This window comes from Pyxicephalus adspersus, chromosome 7 (assembly GCF_032062135.1).
Source record: "Pyxicephalus adspersus chromosome 7, UCB_Pads_2.0, whole genome shotgun sequence".
NCBI lineage: Eukaryota > Metazoa > Chordata > Amphibia > Anura > Pyxicephalidae > Pyxicephalus > Pyxicephalus adspersus.
The window spans coordinates 26,172,400-26,191,317 of record NC_092864.1 but is presented as its reverse complement, the minus strand read 5'-3'; the positions used below and the strand labels follow the sequence as shown (position 1 = coordinate 26,191,317).

General features: G+C 45.1%; 1 protein-coding gene across 2 annotated transcripts in view; it reads right to left on the bottom strand.

Annotated features, from left to right (window-relative positions):
* Positions 1 to 18,918, bottom strand: part of SEMA5B (semaphorin 5B) — a 165,890-nt gene that overhangs the window by 35,424 nt on the left and 111,548 nt on the right. For both annotated transcript variants that reach the window (XM_072417908.1, XM_072417909.1), the window contains exons 8-12: positions 18,069 to 18,282; positions 17,685 to 17,970; positions 12,743 to 12,878; positions 12,091 to 12,298; positions 11,203 to 11,410 (exon numbers count right to left, since the gene is read on the bottom strand). In XM_072417908.1, the coding sequence (XP_072274009.1) occupies positions 11,203 to 11,410; positions 12,091 to 12,298; positions 12,743 to 12,878; positions 17,685 to 17,970; positions 18,069 to 18,282 (1,052 nt within the window). The remainder of the gene's footprint in view (positions 1 to 11,202; positions 11,411 to 12,090; positions 12,299 to 12,742; positions 12,879 to 17,684; positions 17,971 to 18,068; positions 18,283 to 18,918) is intronic.

Below are 18,918 nucleotides of genomic sequence, written 5' to 3'. Positions count from 1 at the left end.
TGTGTCATTGTCCTGGGGCCCCCAAGTGTCAGTGTGTCATTGTTCTGGTCCCCCGAGTGTCAGTGTGTCATTGTTCTGGTTCCCCCAAGTATTAGTGTGTCATTGTTCTCAGTTAGATCGGTGAACACTTTGCTGAGTTTGGGGTATTTTGGGCCCCTGTAGTATGTTGAGTACTAATGTATTGGATGCAACCTCTGTGTACAGAATTTGCTTCCAATGTGTACGGCAGACAGGTGCACTTTAATATACCATCACAGAGCAGTTTAGATGCTGGGGGCCCCCAAGGTAAAGTAATGGGGTGAAAAGGGTGAGATGTTGGGTGTACAGCAGAGTAATGAACAGAACTGAAATGGTGAACAGGAGGACATTTCTCTGTGACACGAATGTCAGCAAAGGAGGCAACAAGGCCGCGATTACGTTAATAAGAACAAATTGTCCAAAATGAAGCTGGGTGGTTTTACCAGCAAGACGCCTCTGCAATCCTATTAGCTGTAATCAGCGGATAATTAAAAGCCGGGTCCCTGGAGCTTTTCAGAGTGCAGGCGCTCCGCCGCTCCATTCACATTCATTATAATGCAATAATGCCACCATGCTGTTCAATCAGTGTGTATGTGGCTCAGGGCTTGACCGTCCCCCCAATCCAATCATGACCGCCCCCCCATTACAATCATGACCTGTGAAAATCTGAGATACCTGCTTGGACATCCAGGCTTTTCTCTGTATGGATGTATTTCTCTCTATATTCATTGCATGTAAAGGGCAACCCCACCTAATCCCATATTTCAGCATTTGATGGCTGATGGAAAGATATACCACCAATCAGATTCTGAACTCAGGGACTCCAGGGAGACTTCTGCTTCTCTGTAAAGGTTGTAATTTCCTTATTGCACGCTTGGTCCTTTCATGTTTATGAATGAAATAATAATAATAAACAGACAGAGGGATTACCCTCCAAGCATCCTTCAACATGTGTGCTTTATAATGTGTTCTGAACACGTAATCAAATACCTTTTAAATTAGGAAAAGATAAAAAAAAAAGGAAGAAATAAAGGAGAAGGAAAGAAAAGTTGAATAGAGGAGAATTATAGACATAGACAAAGAGAAGGAAGAGAGGAAGAGGAGAAAACAAACGGGAGGGAGAAGGAAGAGAAAAAGGCAAGGAAAGGTAGAAGTAAGGTGAGAGAGATGTAGAAGAAAAGTTAAACTCGGAGAGTGAAAGAGGGAGAGGAAAGAAGTAAAAAAGAAAAAGGAGGAGAGGAAAAAGAGAAAAGAAATGGAAGGGAGAAAGAAGAGGAAAAGGAGAGGAAAGTTAGAAGTAAGGAGAAAGAGAGGGAGATGAAGAGACAAACAGGAACCACCTCCTTGATTGTTAGCTCTTCTGGGCAGGGTCCTCTCATCCTCCTGTGTCACTGTCTGTACCTGTCTGTCATTTGCAACCCCTATTTATTGTTTATTTATTTATTGTACAAAGCTGCGTAATATGTTGGCGCTATAAAAAAACTGTTTATTAGTAATAATAATAATAAGGGAAAAGAGGTACAGAATTAAGAAAGCGAGAAATTGAGGAGAGAGGGAGGGGATGAAGAAGGGAGATGAATAGAATGGGAAAGAAGAAGGAGAGGAAGAGAAGAAACAAAAATGGAGAGAAAAGAAAGAGAAAAAGCAAAGGATAGGATGGGTAGAATCAGGGGTGTAGTGGGGAGGGCATGTCATGCTCTCACTTTGTTGGGGACCCTCCTATAGGAAATGGGAGTGAAAAGGAAAATTGGGGAAAGAAGAGGAGAAGGATGGAAGATTTCTCGCGGTCATTGTGCCATCCATTAGCATAACATAATGAAAGGATGAAGACAAATATGTGTCCGGTACAGGTCTGCCCCTCCATTACAACAACAAGAGCTAAGAATGATGGGTGGCTGAATTTTAAGATTTCACAAAAGCCCATATTAATTATTTCCAGAGTGTAAATACCAATGATTCTCTCTAAGTCCCCAGCAGAGGAGAAGATGGGATCTCACAGTCTGTGCTCTAATAATCTGTGTCCACCCTTGTGTAGTGTTGCTGCCCAGCAGGATCTGAGTGCAGCCTATTCCAAGGAATAGAGTTCTGTGAGGAATGGGCTGACCCCAGGCAACTTGATTGGTATTTGTGGTTGCTGCCCCTGGCGGAGTGCGGTCCCCCCCAGGCAGATAAAAACACAGTACAGAGTGATCTCTGCCAGGAACATGATGTGTTCATTCCCCTCTGCAGCTGGCAAGCAGGTACTGACATGCAGCAATGGGCACATCACACCAGCAGGTGAGGAGTTCATGAACTGAGATCTGTAAAAGCCATTCATGCACAATATGGGTAGAGAGCGGGCAGAATGATAGAACACTTCAGGGTGAGAGGGATGGATGGAGGGGAAAAAAGAGAGGTGGGAGGGAGAAAGCAGGGGCGCGGGGAAGTGGGGGAATGAGAGATTGATCCATGCACCCCCAGTATCCATGCTGCCCCCTCATCCATCGCCCACATCATGGAACTCACATCATGAAGGTGAATGGTATCATTAATGGAAATTCCAGCTTGTTACGTCGGACAATGAGATCTTTTCAGACCAGAAATAGATTTTTGTCTGTCGGAGTCGTAACGAACAGTAAGAAGAGATGTTGTCAGTTCAAGAGGTGTCAGACTTACAAGAGAGCAATCACACTGCCTGCTGATAAGAGTTCAACATTAGAACTGAAGTATTATCATTACAATCCGGGAAAATGACCGCACAACTCCAATACAATGAAGGGGGGGCAGGGGGTAGTGCTAACATAGAAGAAAAGATTAAATCAAAGTAACTGGAGGAGCCATGCAGGAAGATTCCGAGTTATTGAAAGGTGTGACTACAATTTTTTTAGCTTTACAGAGTGATCAGGATTGCCATTTCCCCATTAGGAAAATGTTGTTGTGATGACCATTGTCACTGCGAAGATCTATCGGACTGGTTGCAGCATTTTACTGTATGATCGGACTACAGAACCCTGTCCTAATTTGCATAACATAGGAGGGAGAGGTACTGTAGTTGATGGGTGTGCAAATTTATAATAATATCACTATTGTAATAAGTCAGCTCTGAAAATCTCTGCACTACATAAACAATTTGCTGTCTCTACGCCAAATTCACCAACTGTCCCTCCTCCCGGTGACAAGCGTGCAGGTTGATAGACTGATGTTAGGAGTTCAGCATAAACTTTTTCCAGCGAGAACTTCTTCTTTATCACTTTAATGACACGACTGAAAACATCCAGAGACTGTGAGCACTCCACAAAACTGCGCCCATAATTCAGGACGCCTTGACACAGCGTCGGCTCGGGAACAGACACCAGGACTGATAGAAGCCTTGCTCCAACAAAATGTTGTAAAGTAAGGTAAGGCTTTATTTCAGCTGCTAAATTTTTGCAAGCAATGTGTCACCGATATATAAAGATGCGACTTTAAAGAAGGTCACCCGAGAGAGGACAGCAGAGGCTCGGCGTTCATCAACATAGAACCCACAAAATCTGTGGTTTGGCAGAATAATTCGTTTTGTGCATGGCAAAACTACGGCGGGGTGACCACGAAAAAAACACAGTAAACAAGCACAATGTTCTATGGTACATAGGAGACATAATGGTTAGAAAGTTCAACCTGTGAATACCTCTCACATTCCATTGTGCTCCCTCCACCAATAACGCCCCAGCCAGCCAAACCAACTATATGCCAGGGCCGCTTTGTTGCATCAGACAACTGCACATACAACATCAAGGCCTATTAGGCCTGGCAGGCCTTTTACTAAGTGGCTCCTATGACGAAATTAGCAGCTGTGTTGTCACCCTGCCATGCGCGTCCTTCATTTGGCCATTAGCATGGCTGTTGGATCACTGAAGGAGGCTGACAACCCTGTTGTGAATTGTATGACACTGGCTTAACATTGTCAGCCTGCATCAGGAAGTTCCGTTATTAGCAGTACCCCCACGCATGGCATTTACGTTTGTAACGGAGGCATCAAGGCACTGGAGGTGCTTCCCTGCCCACTCTACATGTGGAAAAATCGCAGCTTCCATGCTGTCAGTCTACAGTTGCTGATTGATCTAAAGAAGACTGAACATTTAGTTTGCTCCAAGTCTGGTGATTTTTCTAAGTATCCTGTCAGCTTCTGGAGAACTACATGTACCAGAGCAGCTGATGCTGGGACCTCGCATGGCATTGGAAAGCCAAGGCCGGTTTGGGGCTGTAAGCAAATAGGCTAAAAATTAAATATACAGAGAAAAGCTTATTTCTTATTTTCATTAAAATTCCTTATTCCTTTCTAGCACAACAGGGACTAATCCAACCGCAGCTTTAAATTCTGAATATATTCCAGCAAGTCCATAAAGGGATCAGTGTTTCAAGATTTTGGCAGCCAGCCAGCACGTAAAAGGAAACCATAAGAGCTTACAATCGCGACTTACAAGCGGGTTTGGAAAGTTGGAACGCTGCTATCTTCAGTTGACCACGAATGGGTTACCAGGTATGCTGGCACGGCAAGCTGCAGATTTCTGGCTGCTCTCCTGACCCTGGGGTCCCTGGCACTGCCATCTCCCCTCTCAGTTCCGTTCTGGCACCAATTCCTTCACAGACCTGTAAACACAGCGTTACGGGACCAGATGGGGCAAGCTCGGGTTTGTACAAAAATGCGATAATCTTAATTGGAAATCGCACCTTGGGGGCAGCAAATCTCTACGCAGAGTCCAACTTAACTCTTCGACCCAAAAGGTTTGTTTTAGACTTGTTCTATTATTCTGAGGGAAATAAAAGCAAACACATTATACTGAGCAAACAATTCCACCGTAGTGTACGCGTGTAATTCCAGAACTACAAGTCCCCATTCTCCCCACCGCTCCCTCCATATTGATGTAACCTTCCAGTGACTCCAACTGTAGTTTGACTCCTATAGAAAACATCAGATCCATAATAGTGACTGCTCAGTGCTGGGTGTTTGGCCTGTTCTTACCACATGCACGGTCCTCTCTGTGTTGTTTTACAATTATTATGTGTTAATATAGCACCAACATATAATGCAGCGCTGTACAGAGCCCATAGTCATCTCCCTCCGAGGAGCTCACAATAAAGGCACAGTGTATGCCTGGCACATTGCAGACCCCACTGATTCATGACATGGAGTGAAATCCTAATCCACTATCTGTCTCCTCTCTGGTGGTGAGCCACATTCACCCTGCACACACAAGTGAAAAGTCTGTGTAAATGTTGTGCAAAGTTTTCACTCATTATAGGGCAGCTCGAGCAGAGGAAAGATGAACCTTCAGAGAACCTCTCTGTCCATTGTGCCGGGAGGGCTCCAACTTCCCAAAAGAAAGTCACAGCTGGTACGCGACCTGAAACCAGCGGGCCGGCGGCACAATGGAAGCACCATGCGTCACATGGTATAACGAGAGCGGAATCGTCACATTATGGCACACAGGGTTAAATAAACAATCTCTCCATTCATTACTCAAATTTTCTTACATAATGAGAATCCAGGTCACGGACACTTTTTATTTGTCAGGATTCTGGCAGCCGACCACACACATTCATTGATGAGAGAGACAAAGAGAGCAGAAACAGAATCTTCCTCCTATTCTGCAAAACTGGCACTCTGGGATGGGAATCCAAGCTGGGCACGGCCGTCATGACCCACAAATTGAGGGAACTGGCTGCGTGAATGGAGGAACATTTTTATCAAATTTTGCAAAGCTGCCATTGATTTGTATTTAGGTCAGACATAGAAGGACAGATTCCTCCCCGGGGAAACCAACCTATCCTCTACAGAATCAGGACCTGCTAATGGTATTTGTGCTACCTGCCCAACAGGAATGAAGCGGGGCAAGCATGGCTCAGATTTCCTGGTTTCTGCTTAATAAAAGGGATGAATCAACCAAACTGCACCAATATCTTCAGCATGTTGGAGCGTTCTGATAATAGGAAGAAATAGGCAGCAACCCATTGGATAGCCTAAAACAGTATTGGGCTTGAAGCAGGAGGGATCTGGAAAATGATAGTCACCATTGTCTCTTTGTCTTTCTTTGTCAATAAGAATTCCTGAATGGCTGGACTGTACAATGGAGAGAGGTGTCTGTGTCTGTAAGGATAGTTGGTTATCACTTTGAATAATTACATCTAAAACACTCAAATGTATAAGGAAAGGGAGCAGCAAATAACCCTGGTAAACTGATCACAGGCTGTCCAACCATCCTCAGTGGTGAATGTCATGGAGGAGAGGAGCAGAAAGGTTCAACAATGGCTTGTCAGTCTGACTCAAAGGTTCTGCTGAAGGGTTTAATTGTTAGATTGTTAGTAATTTCTTGTGAAATATGTACAATGATCAACCAAAATATGAAAACCACCTTCCTTATATTGTGTAGGTCCCCTTTGTGAGCCTTTAAGGCTCTGGAGGTATCCTGTGGAATCCGGTACCAAGAGGTTAGCAGCAGGTTCTTTATGTCTTACTGCCTCCACCAGCCCACCAACTTCCCATAATGCACCCTGCTGCCTCCACTGACCTTCCTTCTTCCGATAATGCACCTGATCTGCTGCCTATGCCAGCCTGCCTTCTTTCCATAATGCACCTTGCTGCCTTCTCCTGCCTGCCTATTTCCCATAGTGCATATTGCTGCCATTTCTTTCACCTTTTTTTGCCGCCTTCTTTCATTACTCCCTGGTGCAATGTGGGTTCTCACATACCCATTGTAGGCACTTTTAGCAACAGACAAGGGCACACTGTGTTTTTTGACACCTTCTGGGGGATCACGCTCCTCTGAGGGATTACAGATGGGTTTGCCTTCCCTCGTTGGTACACTTTTGGTAGATACTACCCAATGCATAACTCAGACTTACTCTGCTCCAACACTTGTCAATTTTTTCTGCCTCCAAATCATCACCTTCAGGAACTTACTGTTCCACTTGCTGCCCCATATTCTCCCCACCATGCAAGGGGCCATTGTACCCAGATCATCAATGTCATCCCTTCACCTGTCAGGGGGGTTTCATGTTATGGCAGATCGGTGTCTATTGGGACATACATTTTTAAAGGCTCTATCTGAACGTTGAATTACTTCTTCTACTTAGTTCTTAGAATCCAGGCATGATATCCATTGGACCATTTTTGGAAATTTAAAATTGAATTTTAGGAATATTCTTGAGAAAAAAATTACAATATTATTTTAAATTATGACCTGCACAAGGATTGAAGCCGGGCATTACCCTGGCCTAGGGCTGATATATTAAAAGCTTTGCTGCACTAAAGCTCTGAAATTCACTGATCAGCCAATCAGCAGTTCCGAGCCGCTCAGATGCCACAAAGGATAATTAAAATAGAATTGTTGCATCATCTGCTCCCTGCCACCTGCCACACGCTGAAGAGTCTATTGTCCTCCTGACAGCCCAACGTCTGCCTGGCGTCTCAGAATATTCTCCTCATCATATATTCAGCTTGTGGAAATGTTCCGAGGCGGTTTGTCAGGGAGGCGAGATCGCCGCAAGTTCCCGGCGCAGGTTCTGCCTCACGGCTGCCAGTTTTCTGGCAGATTATTCTCAGTACAATTCATGACATGACGCCGGAAAAGATAACACATCTGCCAGTGATCTGAGAGAGGGGATAATTATATCATATAAATCATAAGAGAGCTAAGAACGGCATTATAGGAGCTGCTGCTGCTGGTTTATATTCTAAAGGAGCCGTCATCCTCATCCCCACTATACCGGAAGTGGGCGGCCTGGAACAGGCATGCAGGCAGGGAAGTTCTGATATGTTTTGGACTTCACCGGTGGAATGATAATTGCAAGTCAGCTACAATATATAAAGTAAAAATAGGATAAGGATGACAACCTTGGTCCCCTTTCAGGTTATATGAACCCCAGAAACCAACTTCCTACGAGTCTAGCAAATCATAGATATAGGCATCGGGGAGGAGATGCATCAATACATTGCCGTGGACTGGACCTGAACCTGGAGAGTAGAAGCAGAGAACACCCCTCATGCAACCCTGAATTAAGCATCATTCTCTGCAGTACTGAAGACCCTGCCAGGCATTTTTTGCATTGCAAGTCGTTCCCAATCCCCCAGCTAACCTTATTACTAGACTAAAGCTACATGTAGAATGGTGTAGGGAACAATGGTTCCTTGGCAGCTGCCCAGCCCCAATCGGATCCTGATAAACCAGGGTTTGTCTGAACATTTGGCAGCAGGTGGTCCAAAGCCACCTATTATCACCCCCATTGATTTCCTATAGGCATACATATGGCATCTCAACCACAGGCCCGAATAACAGGCGTGAGGAAGCGGTGAGTGCACCAAAACTTCACTACCTATCTGAATGTAGCCCAACCTAACCCAAAGTGACCAAAGGCTGAAGTTCTACGCAAGAGTGTGAATGGCCTGGTGAATCTGCAAACAATGCAGTCGCAATGTTTACCCGCATTACCAGACGTCAACATTTTCCCAGAATTTTTTTTCCTGAGAGCTCTGGGGGCATAACCAGTCTCTGGGATGTTTCTTAGCTGGACTGATGCCAATAAAATTCAGCTACAAATGGGAAGAGAGTTTAATGCGACACACAATCACTTTTCATGGACCCGGAGTTGGGAAATGACTTCAGCCCTCATTACTCCATCTTCGGACGGCTCTGGGAAGTTGTCAGTCTTGAAATCGTGCAATCATTTAAGAGGAAGTATAATACAATGCTGGGAATGGGGACAACTCATCCCCGTGAAATAAGCTCTTTGCGTAGACAGATTAAGGACGAGTACAATGCTCCGTGTCTGGGTGAACAAACAGGCGCCTCTCAGTGAAGTAGACAGCGTGAGCTTGCACAAATTAAAGAGCTCAGCGCCCGGATTGTGCTATAATGGAATACGCTCAAGAGGCAGCCACAGACCGAGCAATCCCATCACACAATGATGATTGATTATTACCAAAAAGCATACAGATACAGACGCCCCAACGCAACTGCCAATGCGTCTGTTTTCCAAAGGAGAAAATTTCCTGATTGCACCTGTGAGGATTTTGTTACAAGATGCTGAAAGCTTCAGTCTTCTACTCTCTGTGAGGAACGTCTTAGGGATTGCAGCAATATTAGCAGAGTGCGTGGTAAGTGTACACAGACTCAATGATGATTGATGGATTCGGGCTTTGTTTGTGAGATTGGAAAAAACACCTGCCAGACAGAAAACAGAAATAAAACCAATATGTGGGGAGGAGAATCACTGCATGCAACAGAGAGGAAGTAGCTGCCCAATATGAAGTATAAAAACTCATGCAGATGGGAAGGAGACTCCATGGGGAAATCTAAAGGGAATTGCTCATCATGAATCAATCTTTATATACAGAAATCACACAGCGAATCATCACAGTGAGTGAGAGAATCAACAGTTCATAATGGCGATGTGTTGGAAGCAGGAAAAATAGACAGTGTTCAGATCTAAGCAACTCGGACAAGGGCCAAATTGTATTGGCTGGATGATGAGTCAGTGAATTTTGAAAATGGTGTTCTTGTGGTTTGTAGTGGTCAATACCAACAAAAAAGGTCCAAGGAAGGACAAATGGAGAACCAGTGACAGAAGTCATGGCTGCCTATTGCTTATTGATGGGAGGAGGCTGATTCAACTGGTCTGATCCTATAAAGGAGCTAACATGGTACAAAATGCTGAAAACAAAAGGTGGTTATTGCAGAAAGGGAGGTGGTTTTTGCAGAAAAGGACAGAAAGGGACAAATTATGTCATTTTACCTGCCTAATTGCACCAAGAATATGTGAAAAACTGAGCTGTGCTGCATCAGCGTTCTTTGCTGGGGAAACTTTCTCTTGCAAGAGAAGGTTTCCCAAGCAAACAATCCAATCAAGATGACCAATGATCATTGCTGAGCAGAAGAAGAAAGAAGGATGACAGTGTCCAGTGTTCAGTGAGAGAACATGGATAGGAAAGAGCAGTGGTTTGAGTTTTACTTTAATGTTGGCCAAGAGATTAGGGTGTCAGAACACACAGAGTATGGCTTAAAATGGGTATGTGAGTATTAGAACAACAGAGCAATGAAGAAAGGTTGGCCTGCTGTGAGTAATTGTGATTTCTTTCTGTGAATGGCCAGGTGTGTCATTTACCTGGGAAGAGATGGGAGGAGGACGCCATATAGCAGCTAACAGCTGCTAACATCTTGGTGCGTACCACAGGGCACCTTCAGAGGTCTTGTAGACCTAATGCCAGGATGGGTCACAAGGGCGACCTACTGTACACAATATAAGACAATATTAGGGGATCACTGTTTTGGCATTTATATATATACAGAAACAGACACAGTGTATATAGTTCATCACATCCATATCTCCTTTATCTGTATCCTCGGTTCTGTATCTGACAATCACAGCCCTAAACATGGTTTTCCGCACTGACACAGCTTGGGTTTCGGCAGACAATGTGTCTTTTACATCAGTACAACATCCCGGCTGCCCCAGAGTCTCCGGAGCACAAATGGGATTTCAATGGTGTACAGAGCGTGATAAAACTCACTGAATTGTGACCGAACAAAAGAGAATTCATCAGAGGAGCCAGGCGGAGGTAATGCTCTCTGCTAAGTGACAATTTCCACTGTGACACTGATCATATACACTGAATTTACCAAACAACACAATGCCATGCCCTCGCCGCACAGAACTATTCAACTGAAGAGAGAGAAATGCATCAAATACAGCCACTGCATCTGTGTCGTCCCCAGTAACCCTGCGGCAAGACTATACACAAAACTCAGCCAATATAAAGGCCAAGTGGGACCGGAACACACTGCGCTTTTGTGAAGACATCCATTTGATGCCACAAACAATGAATAGAGTGTGAAGGGTCGCCTCAGGTCACTGGGATATGTTGGGTATAGGTGGAGCTCTAAATCATCCGAATGCGGCAACAAGTGAAATTATATTAAACTTCTCCTCAACTTCACTGGAAGACCAGATTCTGTGGAGATTGGGGACACGGAGGGAGGAGGTGACACTGAATTTGTGCAACACAAGTACAATGTAAGAAGAAACACAAACATTGTAACAACATTCCCAGACGCAGCAGCATTCCATCCTGTTATAATAAAAACGATCAGCCTCCTGTAAATCTTTGTTGATCCCACTGGTTTGTAATGTTCAGAAATCGATAAGGAATACATATTACTGTGTACTTACCCCTCTGTGCGGTACATGCTGCACCTCTCCAGGGGAACTTTCAGCACGCTGTGCTTTAAGCCGACAAACAGGGAACGGTTGCTGTGCAGGATTTGAAGGTTAAGGATCGGCTCCTGCTGCCCGCTGGGTAATATGTGCATGTCCTCTAGATAGCAGCTGCGCAGGCTGCGGTTGGCGCTGGACAAAGCTTTCAGGATGGTGCCGTGCTCTGCGGGGGAGGCCAATACAAAATGTTACAGCAGCAGCGGGACTCATGTCTGCAACTTTCATGTCTATAGTACATTGCATGCAAAATCTGCCTCTATATTCTATACTCTATATAAAATGCCATTTTATGTTTGCAGATTAAAGTTTATCTAAAGCCAAAACTTTATTGGTAGAAGTGTTTCAGTGACTTTGAAATCAGAAAATGCTATTAATGTAGTGGGGCTCCCCCAGCAGTGCAAGGATTAAACACTTCTTTTTTGTATGGGGTACCAATAAAAGCACTTTTACTTAATTTTTCTCCCAGTACACCCAAGCTGGTTAGGGGTGGGCCTTCTGTGTTTCCACTTACCATGCAGGACTGCTGGTCCTGCGCTATATTTGATAACATCAGAGCCTGCAACCAATGGATGGCACATGGAAGAGGATGAGGATTTGGGGAGCTATTTGCACAGAGAGAAGGAAGCTGTAAAAGGACAACTGCTTTTTATTGGTAGCCTAGCCAAAAATAAGAATTTATTTTTACATAGTAAAAAAAATGTTTTGCCTTGTCAAATGTCAACCAAAGCAAATAGAGAAATAATATGACTTTTTATAGATTGCTACCTTCCGGTAATTGCAAGAACTTATATATATTCTGTTTGTTGGATTGGTGATTGGTCTGTTGGGCTGTGTGAAGAGTACCTGTGCCAATGTACATGACGTGGTACAACGTATCTTTGCCTTGAACAATGTCCACCACCAGCTTGGAGAATCGCACGCTGTCCTGCGTCACCAAGGGGTCCACTGACACCGGCTGCACCACATCATTCATGAGGAAAAGGCGCTGGGCATCCTGCAGGCTGCGCTCTGTCAGGTTCTCGTTGGGGCTGTCGTCGTTCAAGATTCCGCACTGCCAATCAGAGGGGACACAATCGTTTGTAGGGGACCAGGGGGTTGCATAAAGGAGCAAAGGTCATGATTGGAGTGGCATGGGAAAAAGCTGCACAGTGGGTACGAAAAATGGCAGAAACGTGGGTAAAGGGTGATGAGAGCAATTAAGGGAAATACCTGTAAATGGTCAGCTCCTTGGAAGCCAAAATATTTCATATTGAAATGGAAGTTGCAAATGTTTAACCCTAATTAACCCAAAAATAAAAACTTTGCATGCACTGTTTCTCCCCCAAGGTCATTTAGCAGTGAGTACAGACCAGTCATACCAGTCAAACAAGTCAGTGATGATTGGCATCAAATGGGCAAGGGGACAAAAATGTAAAGTGGGGATGAAAAACCCAGCAGGTACAGTTTATGCTAAAAGAAGATAGGGGGAACCTTACAGTCCTTGTCTGCACCTCACCTGAAAGTTTGAGATGGGGTTGAGGGTGGGCAGCCAGGCAGAGCGCGGATTCTCCTGGTATCTGAAGGGACCGTTGAAGGCCTGTGTGATTGCGCTGAGGTTGAAGGCACAAACCGCTGAGGCAGCGATGCTATTTCTGGAAGGAGACACAATAAAATGGTCATTATGCTGTAAAAATCTGCAACTATTATAATTAATTATGAGGTGATGATGTGGGACAGGTGGCTGGAATGACAATGGAGAGTCCTCACAGTACAATGTGCGAATAGAAAATAGAAGAAAAATGAATCAGCAGAGTGGCCACATACAAAAGTCAGACGCAAATTGAAATACTACAAACTCAGCACCGATTGTCATTTGATGGGAATATAGAAACCTTTAGGTCCCCCAATCTATTCTACCTCTGCTGATAAACTGTAGTCACTCAGGCCTGGCATAAAGGGCCCTAGCTCCAAGTCTCTGGACCAAGGTCACCCAGGTACTAGGCCCAAGCGTGCCAACAAAGGTGCCATTACTGGTGAGCTGGACATCTATTAAAAACTTTCTACCAGTCAGAGGACTCATACAACGAGGTGCCAAGTACAGGGGATGCTGGAACATTTCATAAGTAGGAGGTATGCAGCAACCAGAAAAAAGGGAGATGAAAGTAAAAGAAGATTAAGTAAAAAGAGAGAAAGCGGAGAGTACAGAGAGGGAAGGAGATGAGAGAAGTGAGGGATGAGGACAGAAAAGAAAAGAAGAGAATGAAGAGGGGAGAAAAGTGGGAAAACAGTGAGAAGAGAAGAGTATAGAAAAGAAAAATGTGAAAACAGTGAAAGGAAAGAATTGAAGAGAATAAAGAAGAGGAAAGGACAAGGAGTGAAGGGATAGCTGATAAGATGAAAGGAAATAGAATAGAGAAATGAAAGGAAGCAAGGAAGAGGAGGGAAGAGAGGGAGGATGGGAAGAGTAGACAAAAGAAGAGATAAGAGAAGAGGAGAAGGAAGAGAAGAGAGGAGAGAAGAGGAAGGATTAAAGTGCAGGTTTAGGCATCAATAATGAATATATATATATATATATATATATATATATAAAGGGCTGGGATGGGGGGATCAGAGGAGGAGAAATGAGAGAAAGAAGTCAGTGCAAAGTACAGGAAAGAACAAGGGGTGAACAGATAGGAGAGAAGAAAGTGGGGCAGAGTGAGCAGGAATGTGAAGAGTAGAAGAGAGGTGAAGAGAAAACTGGAGGAGAGGACAGCAGAGAGGAGGGAAGTAAACAGAACAGATAAATTAAAAGGTAATAAGAAAGAATAGAAGAACAGGAGATGGATGGTGGAAGAGAAGAGGTTTAAGCAGAGGGGAGAAGAGAGAAAAAAAAGAGAAGAGAAAATGTTTAAGCAGAGGAGATAAGAGAGCTGGGGGATCAGAGAATACAGAAGAGAAGACAGTGGAGTGGAAATAAAAGTTAGGGAGAGAACAGAGAAATCAGAGGAGAAAAGTGAGCAGAGGACACAATAGACCAGAGATGGGTGGTGGCAGAGAGGAGCCTCACATAGCCAAGAAGACTTTTTTCATCTAATGGAACTCCAGCCACACATCATTGGGGTAGAGACAGGTAAGTCCCCCTCTCAGGTCACAGTGACCTCAATGAAGGGATTTCAGGGGCACAAGAAATGGGGGAGCATCAGCAAAGAGCAGCAGTAACATGGTTCTGTTTTGTCCCCGTTATACCCAAAGCTGAGCACATCCAGCTCTGGCAGGAACAGGTACCGGTAAGTAATGTTGTAATATGTTGTGTTTTATTTTTGTGTTGTTTTGCTGGAATTTGTGAAGAAACAATATGAAAGAAACCCAGAACCGGATCGTCACTCCCCGCCCCCCCCAAACCGGCCGACCCCTTTGTAACATGGGCGTCGAGCCAGGCATTATACAGAGACTTCTGTCAGCATCGGCGCCAATAATCCCAACTTTAATTTCTGGCTTTTCACATCACTAGCACGGAGGGACAAAGAGCTGTTGTCACCGTGCCACAAAGCTGCCTCGTGTCAAGACGCACAGCGCAATTACTGCACATTGAGTGTCCCTTTATTTCTGGCCCGCAGTGCTGTATTCCATCTGACTGAGGGCGGGCGATAGGCTGAGTAAAACTCCTGATATTAGGCACTCCAAACTTTACACAAAGTAGATGAGTGACACCTCTGTCGGGGCTGAAAATCTTTGTGAGAAGCCTCAATCAGCCACTGAAAAGTTTCCCCCTCTGTACAGATTGTAAGCTGTGATTACCCCAATGTAACGGGGGCGTTTGCATCCTATGAGCATTGTACATGTACCGATCACTCAATGACGCGGTATTGGACAATCGGTGTTATATAACACATAGAGAACCAAATGAAATAAACTGAATTTCATGTTAAGTGCAGCAGGCTGAGTAATAAGACATGGTAAACTTTCAGGTATGGATCACCTCTTTGACAATGACTTCATCTGCTATTCTTTCCCAAAGGACAGTGCCATCTTTATTCAGGCATCACTTAGGGTCACCATCTACTCAGAGGTGACACAATTATGCTTTTTCTGGGTTCTGTGCTGCTCCTGGCTGTGTTCACAAATGTCTGACACAGATCAGCCCCTCCTGCAGCCTCTAACACATCGCCGGCGGCCCTGTGTCAAGGTCCACCGGCTGCACAATCTGGGCTGCCAGTGGCTCTGGTGGGTGAACTCTTCATGCAAAGCCCAGCAAGCAGATATTAGTTTGCTGCAATCTGCAAAAATAAATGCTAATTGGTTGCCATCAGATACTGACCTCAAAAAGCTGCCTAGCATAAATAGGGGCTCCACCCACAACGCCCCAGCGGAGTTGCTCTTCTTTTTAGCATTCCGAAAATTTGGCATTGGTAAGATCTTTAATATTTTTCAGTGTTTTTGCCAGTTACTATGACGACTGCCTCTGACACTCCCAGCGAGGCCATTTTTCAGCAGCATGGATCGGTTACATTGGGGCGATATGAGCTGCGCAGCAAGTTATAAAGCGGAAGTTGTCTGCACATTGCAACTCCTGGCACGGATCACAGTGACCCCTCCCCCCTAATGAGGGTGCAGCTGAACCAAAATTTAAGTTAAAGCCCCCAACACACCTCCCCCCCCCCATCCTGATCTCTGAATATCATAATTCAAGAATGAGAGAAGCATAAAAATGTCAAAAACACCAGAAAAATACAAAGATGGCTGAAAGCCCTGATCAACTCTCAGGATAAATTGGACAAATCCATTCCAGGCGCTTTAAACAGAAATTGAGCAGTCTTACAATTCTTCTATAGAAAGCAGCCACAGTCTGAGGAGAAAAACCTGCGACCTGCTAGCATGTGGCTTGTGTGGAAGCAGTGGTGCGACTGCAGAGGTCAGGTATGATCCCTGCTGAGTCCCCATTGAATGATCCCCCATACCAACCCCACCACTACCACCACCTTCCATATAAAAGGGGTCCCCAGGATGAATATTAAAATTAGATATATTTGATATATTTTATATTTGATTTTACGAAATAATTTTTTTCATTTTATTCTGCAGTTGCTGTAATTTTCTGAAAATGCCATAAAAATTGAATCTCATTTCCTGCCTGTGATTGGCTTCTCAGAACTCTGACAGTCACATTTCATTCACGCCATGCATTAGGAGATGCGTTGCTGGTTCCTTGGAGGATGAGGGAGAGAGTTGCTGAAATGTCAGCAAAAATGCAATGGCTGCATGTCACTCTCCACTAACTGTCTATAATGCTCTAGGACCCAAACTGCGTCCCCTGACAAGTGGCATTGGTTTCACAGTGACCTCCAACAATCCGTTCCCCAGCAGTGTACTGCAGTTTCTGCAGCCTCCAATCACAGCGCATCTCCAGCCCCCCTGTAGGTAAGTCACCATCCTTCTGACAACCTCCTGCAGCACTGCATATGTTGATTGTTATGTGGGGCCCCAGCTGGGCATGTCAGAGGCCACAGTTGAGGTCCCTGCATCTAGCATGCTGACCACCACTGCTGCCATTTATGATCAGTTTAATTATTAAATGAATGCATTGCAGCGATTCTCCTTGCAGAAAAAACTTCAGATTAAAAATCGCTCAACATGCAATATCATCACATGACCATTCAGCATCAATCATCACATCTCATGGAATCTATAGGTAATCAATGAGGATCAATGAGTTCGAGAAATGATCGATTCTTTGTAGGTTGCACTTTAGGTGCTGCATTGTTGCAAGATTTGATCTGATTGGTGGTTCAGATTGATAGATGAGTGGCCGTGATAACCCTCAACCCAACACCCAAATCCATCTTCTTTTTATGCCCATGGACATGCAGAAATGTGTTTATGTCATGCAATACATATGGTGGACTCTGAATGCATTCAATGCGTCTATGAATCTGCAGCGCAGGTGTTTGTTATGTTTTTCTTTTCACAGCCCTGAGATGCAAACAGTTAACGGCCCTGAAAATGCGTCTGCAAGCAGAGCGCTGCGCTCGCTACAAGATTTTTCCCCGCTGACAACGAGTGAATTAAAAGCAGCAATGCGAGTTCATAAAATCACCAGGCAACCGATGGCAGAAAAATGCTATCTGCGCTGCGCTAATGAATGCGGCTTCTGGCGGCCAAAACAAACAATGCAGAGATATGTTTAGGAAAGAATTTTATCCTCACCAGAAGCACAAACACGCCCGGCTAATAAAGAAAACACCGAAAACAAAGACAGCCAATCGGATTACAGCTGCTAAAGAGCGCTGAACCACAAACAACGCATTTTATATGCAAATATCTCTGAACGGAAGTAAAAGACAAATGAATGCAGCTCGGGAATCGTTATACAGCAGAGCTCAAACCAGAGGGAAGCAGCACAAAGACTACCTACAGAGGCTCGAACCCTCCCCCACCCCAGGGTGCCTGGAGCTGCATTTTGCCCGCTCAGTACTCACACATTGGTAGTGAAGACGCCGTAGATGAGGTCCTGCTCCTGGAGGAGGAAGGTGCTCTGTAGCTCGTTGTAGTAGAAGGGGATCTCCCCGGAGCGCGAGCAGTTCAGCCTCGCTTTCATGAACGTCGTCCAGGTGTCCTCCAGCAGAAATCGGCCCCCAAAGTCGTTTTTACAGACCCGTGCCACCCGCGAGTACACCGTCTTGCCGCAGTCATGCTCCACTGCATTCTCCCGGAAAAAGAAATAGGTGAAGAGGCCGATGTCGTATGCAGCCACAAAGTTCGGTTCTGGGAGAAAAAACAACAGACATTGGGTGAAGGAAGAGAGTCGGTTCTGTCCCTCCTGATTAGCGGATTCCGTCACATGTCTGTGGGTGCATGCTCACCATTCAGCCACTTGGAGTTATATTGCGCTGTGCGGAGGGGGGGGACGCTCCCCAGGCTGCGGTAGATGGCCGGGTCTCGGCCCGAGAAGTCAATGACAGTGGCTGCGTACAGCTCTCCCTTGGATGTGATGACGGCGGTGGAGTTGTGGCGAGGGTCATACGGACAGCGGGCCACACCGTTAATCTTTTCGATGACTCGGCTGATGTTTCCAACCTGCAATGCAGCAACAATATAGAACAATCGCCCATAAGAACAAATAAGAAAACACCCCCACAGGTAACAAAGAGACCCCCCCACATGGAGATGATGGTACAATCTGATCCAAAAATCATACCGGGCTGTAATGGATAGAAAATGATGAGACTGGTCAAACTGTACAATCACATTCTAATGCTGTTGTGTTCTGGCCATGGCAGACCAGTCCTACCATAGTAAAAACAGCGCTGCCACCCAGCATAATGCCGCAGCCACAATAGGCAGCTGTCTTCCTGTGTGAAGTACAAGAGCAGGGAGAAGAGGATCTGAGGAGACGAAGCTTCTTTTGTTATGAAGGAAACAATAGATTTTACTAACATGAAAGTGAAAGTCGTTTTTTTGCAGCAATTCTACATTTCATAATATAAAACTTTTCCTTGCATGGCCCCACACCCCCCACCCTCTGAGCTCCTCTCGTGTTTTGCGAGCCACAGCCTCTCCTGTGCCAGGAGAGCCAAGGAATGTGCAAATCGCTGCAATCTCGCTTCTCACTATCAGCCTGGCGCCAACACAAGAATGAACGCTCAGGTGGTGCAACGCCCTTAAAGTGACCCCGCTCTGCCCAGAGCCATTTAGTGCCCACCAGGGGGGGGG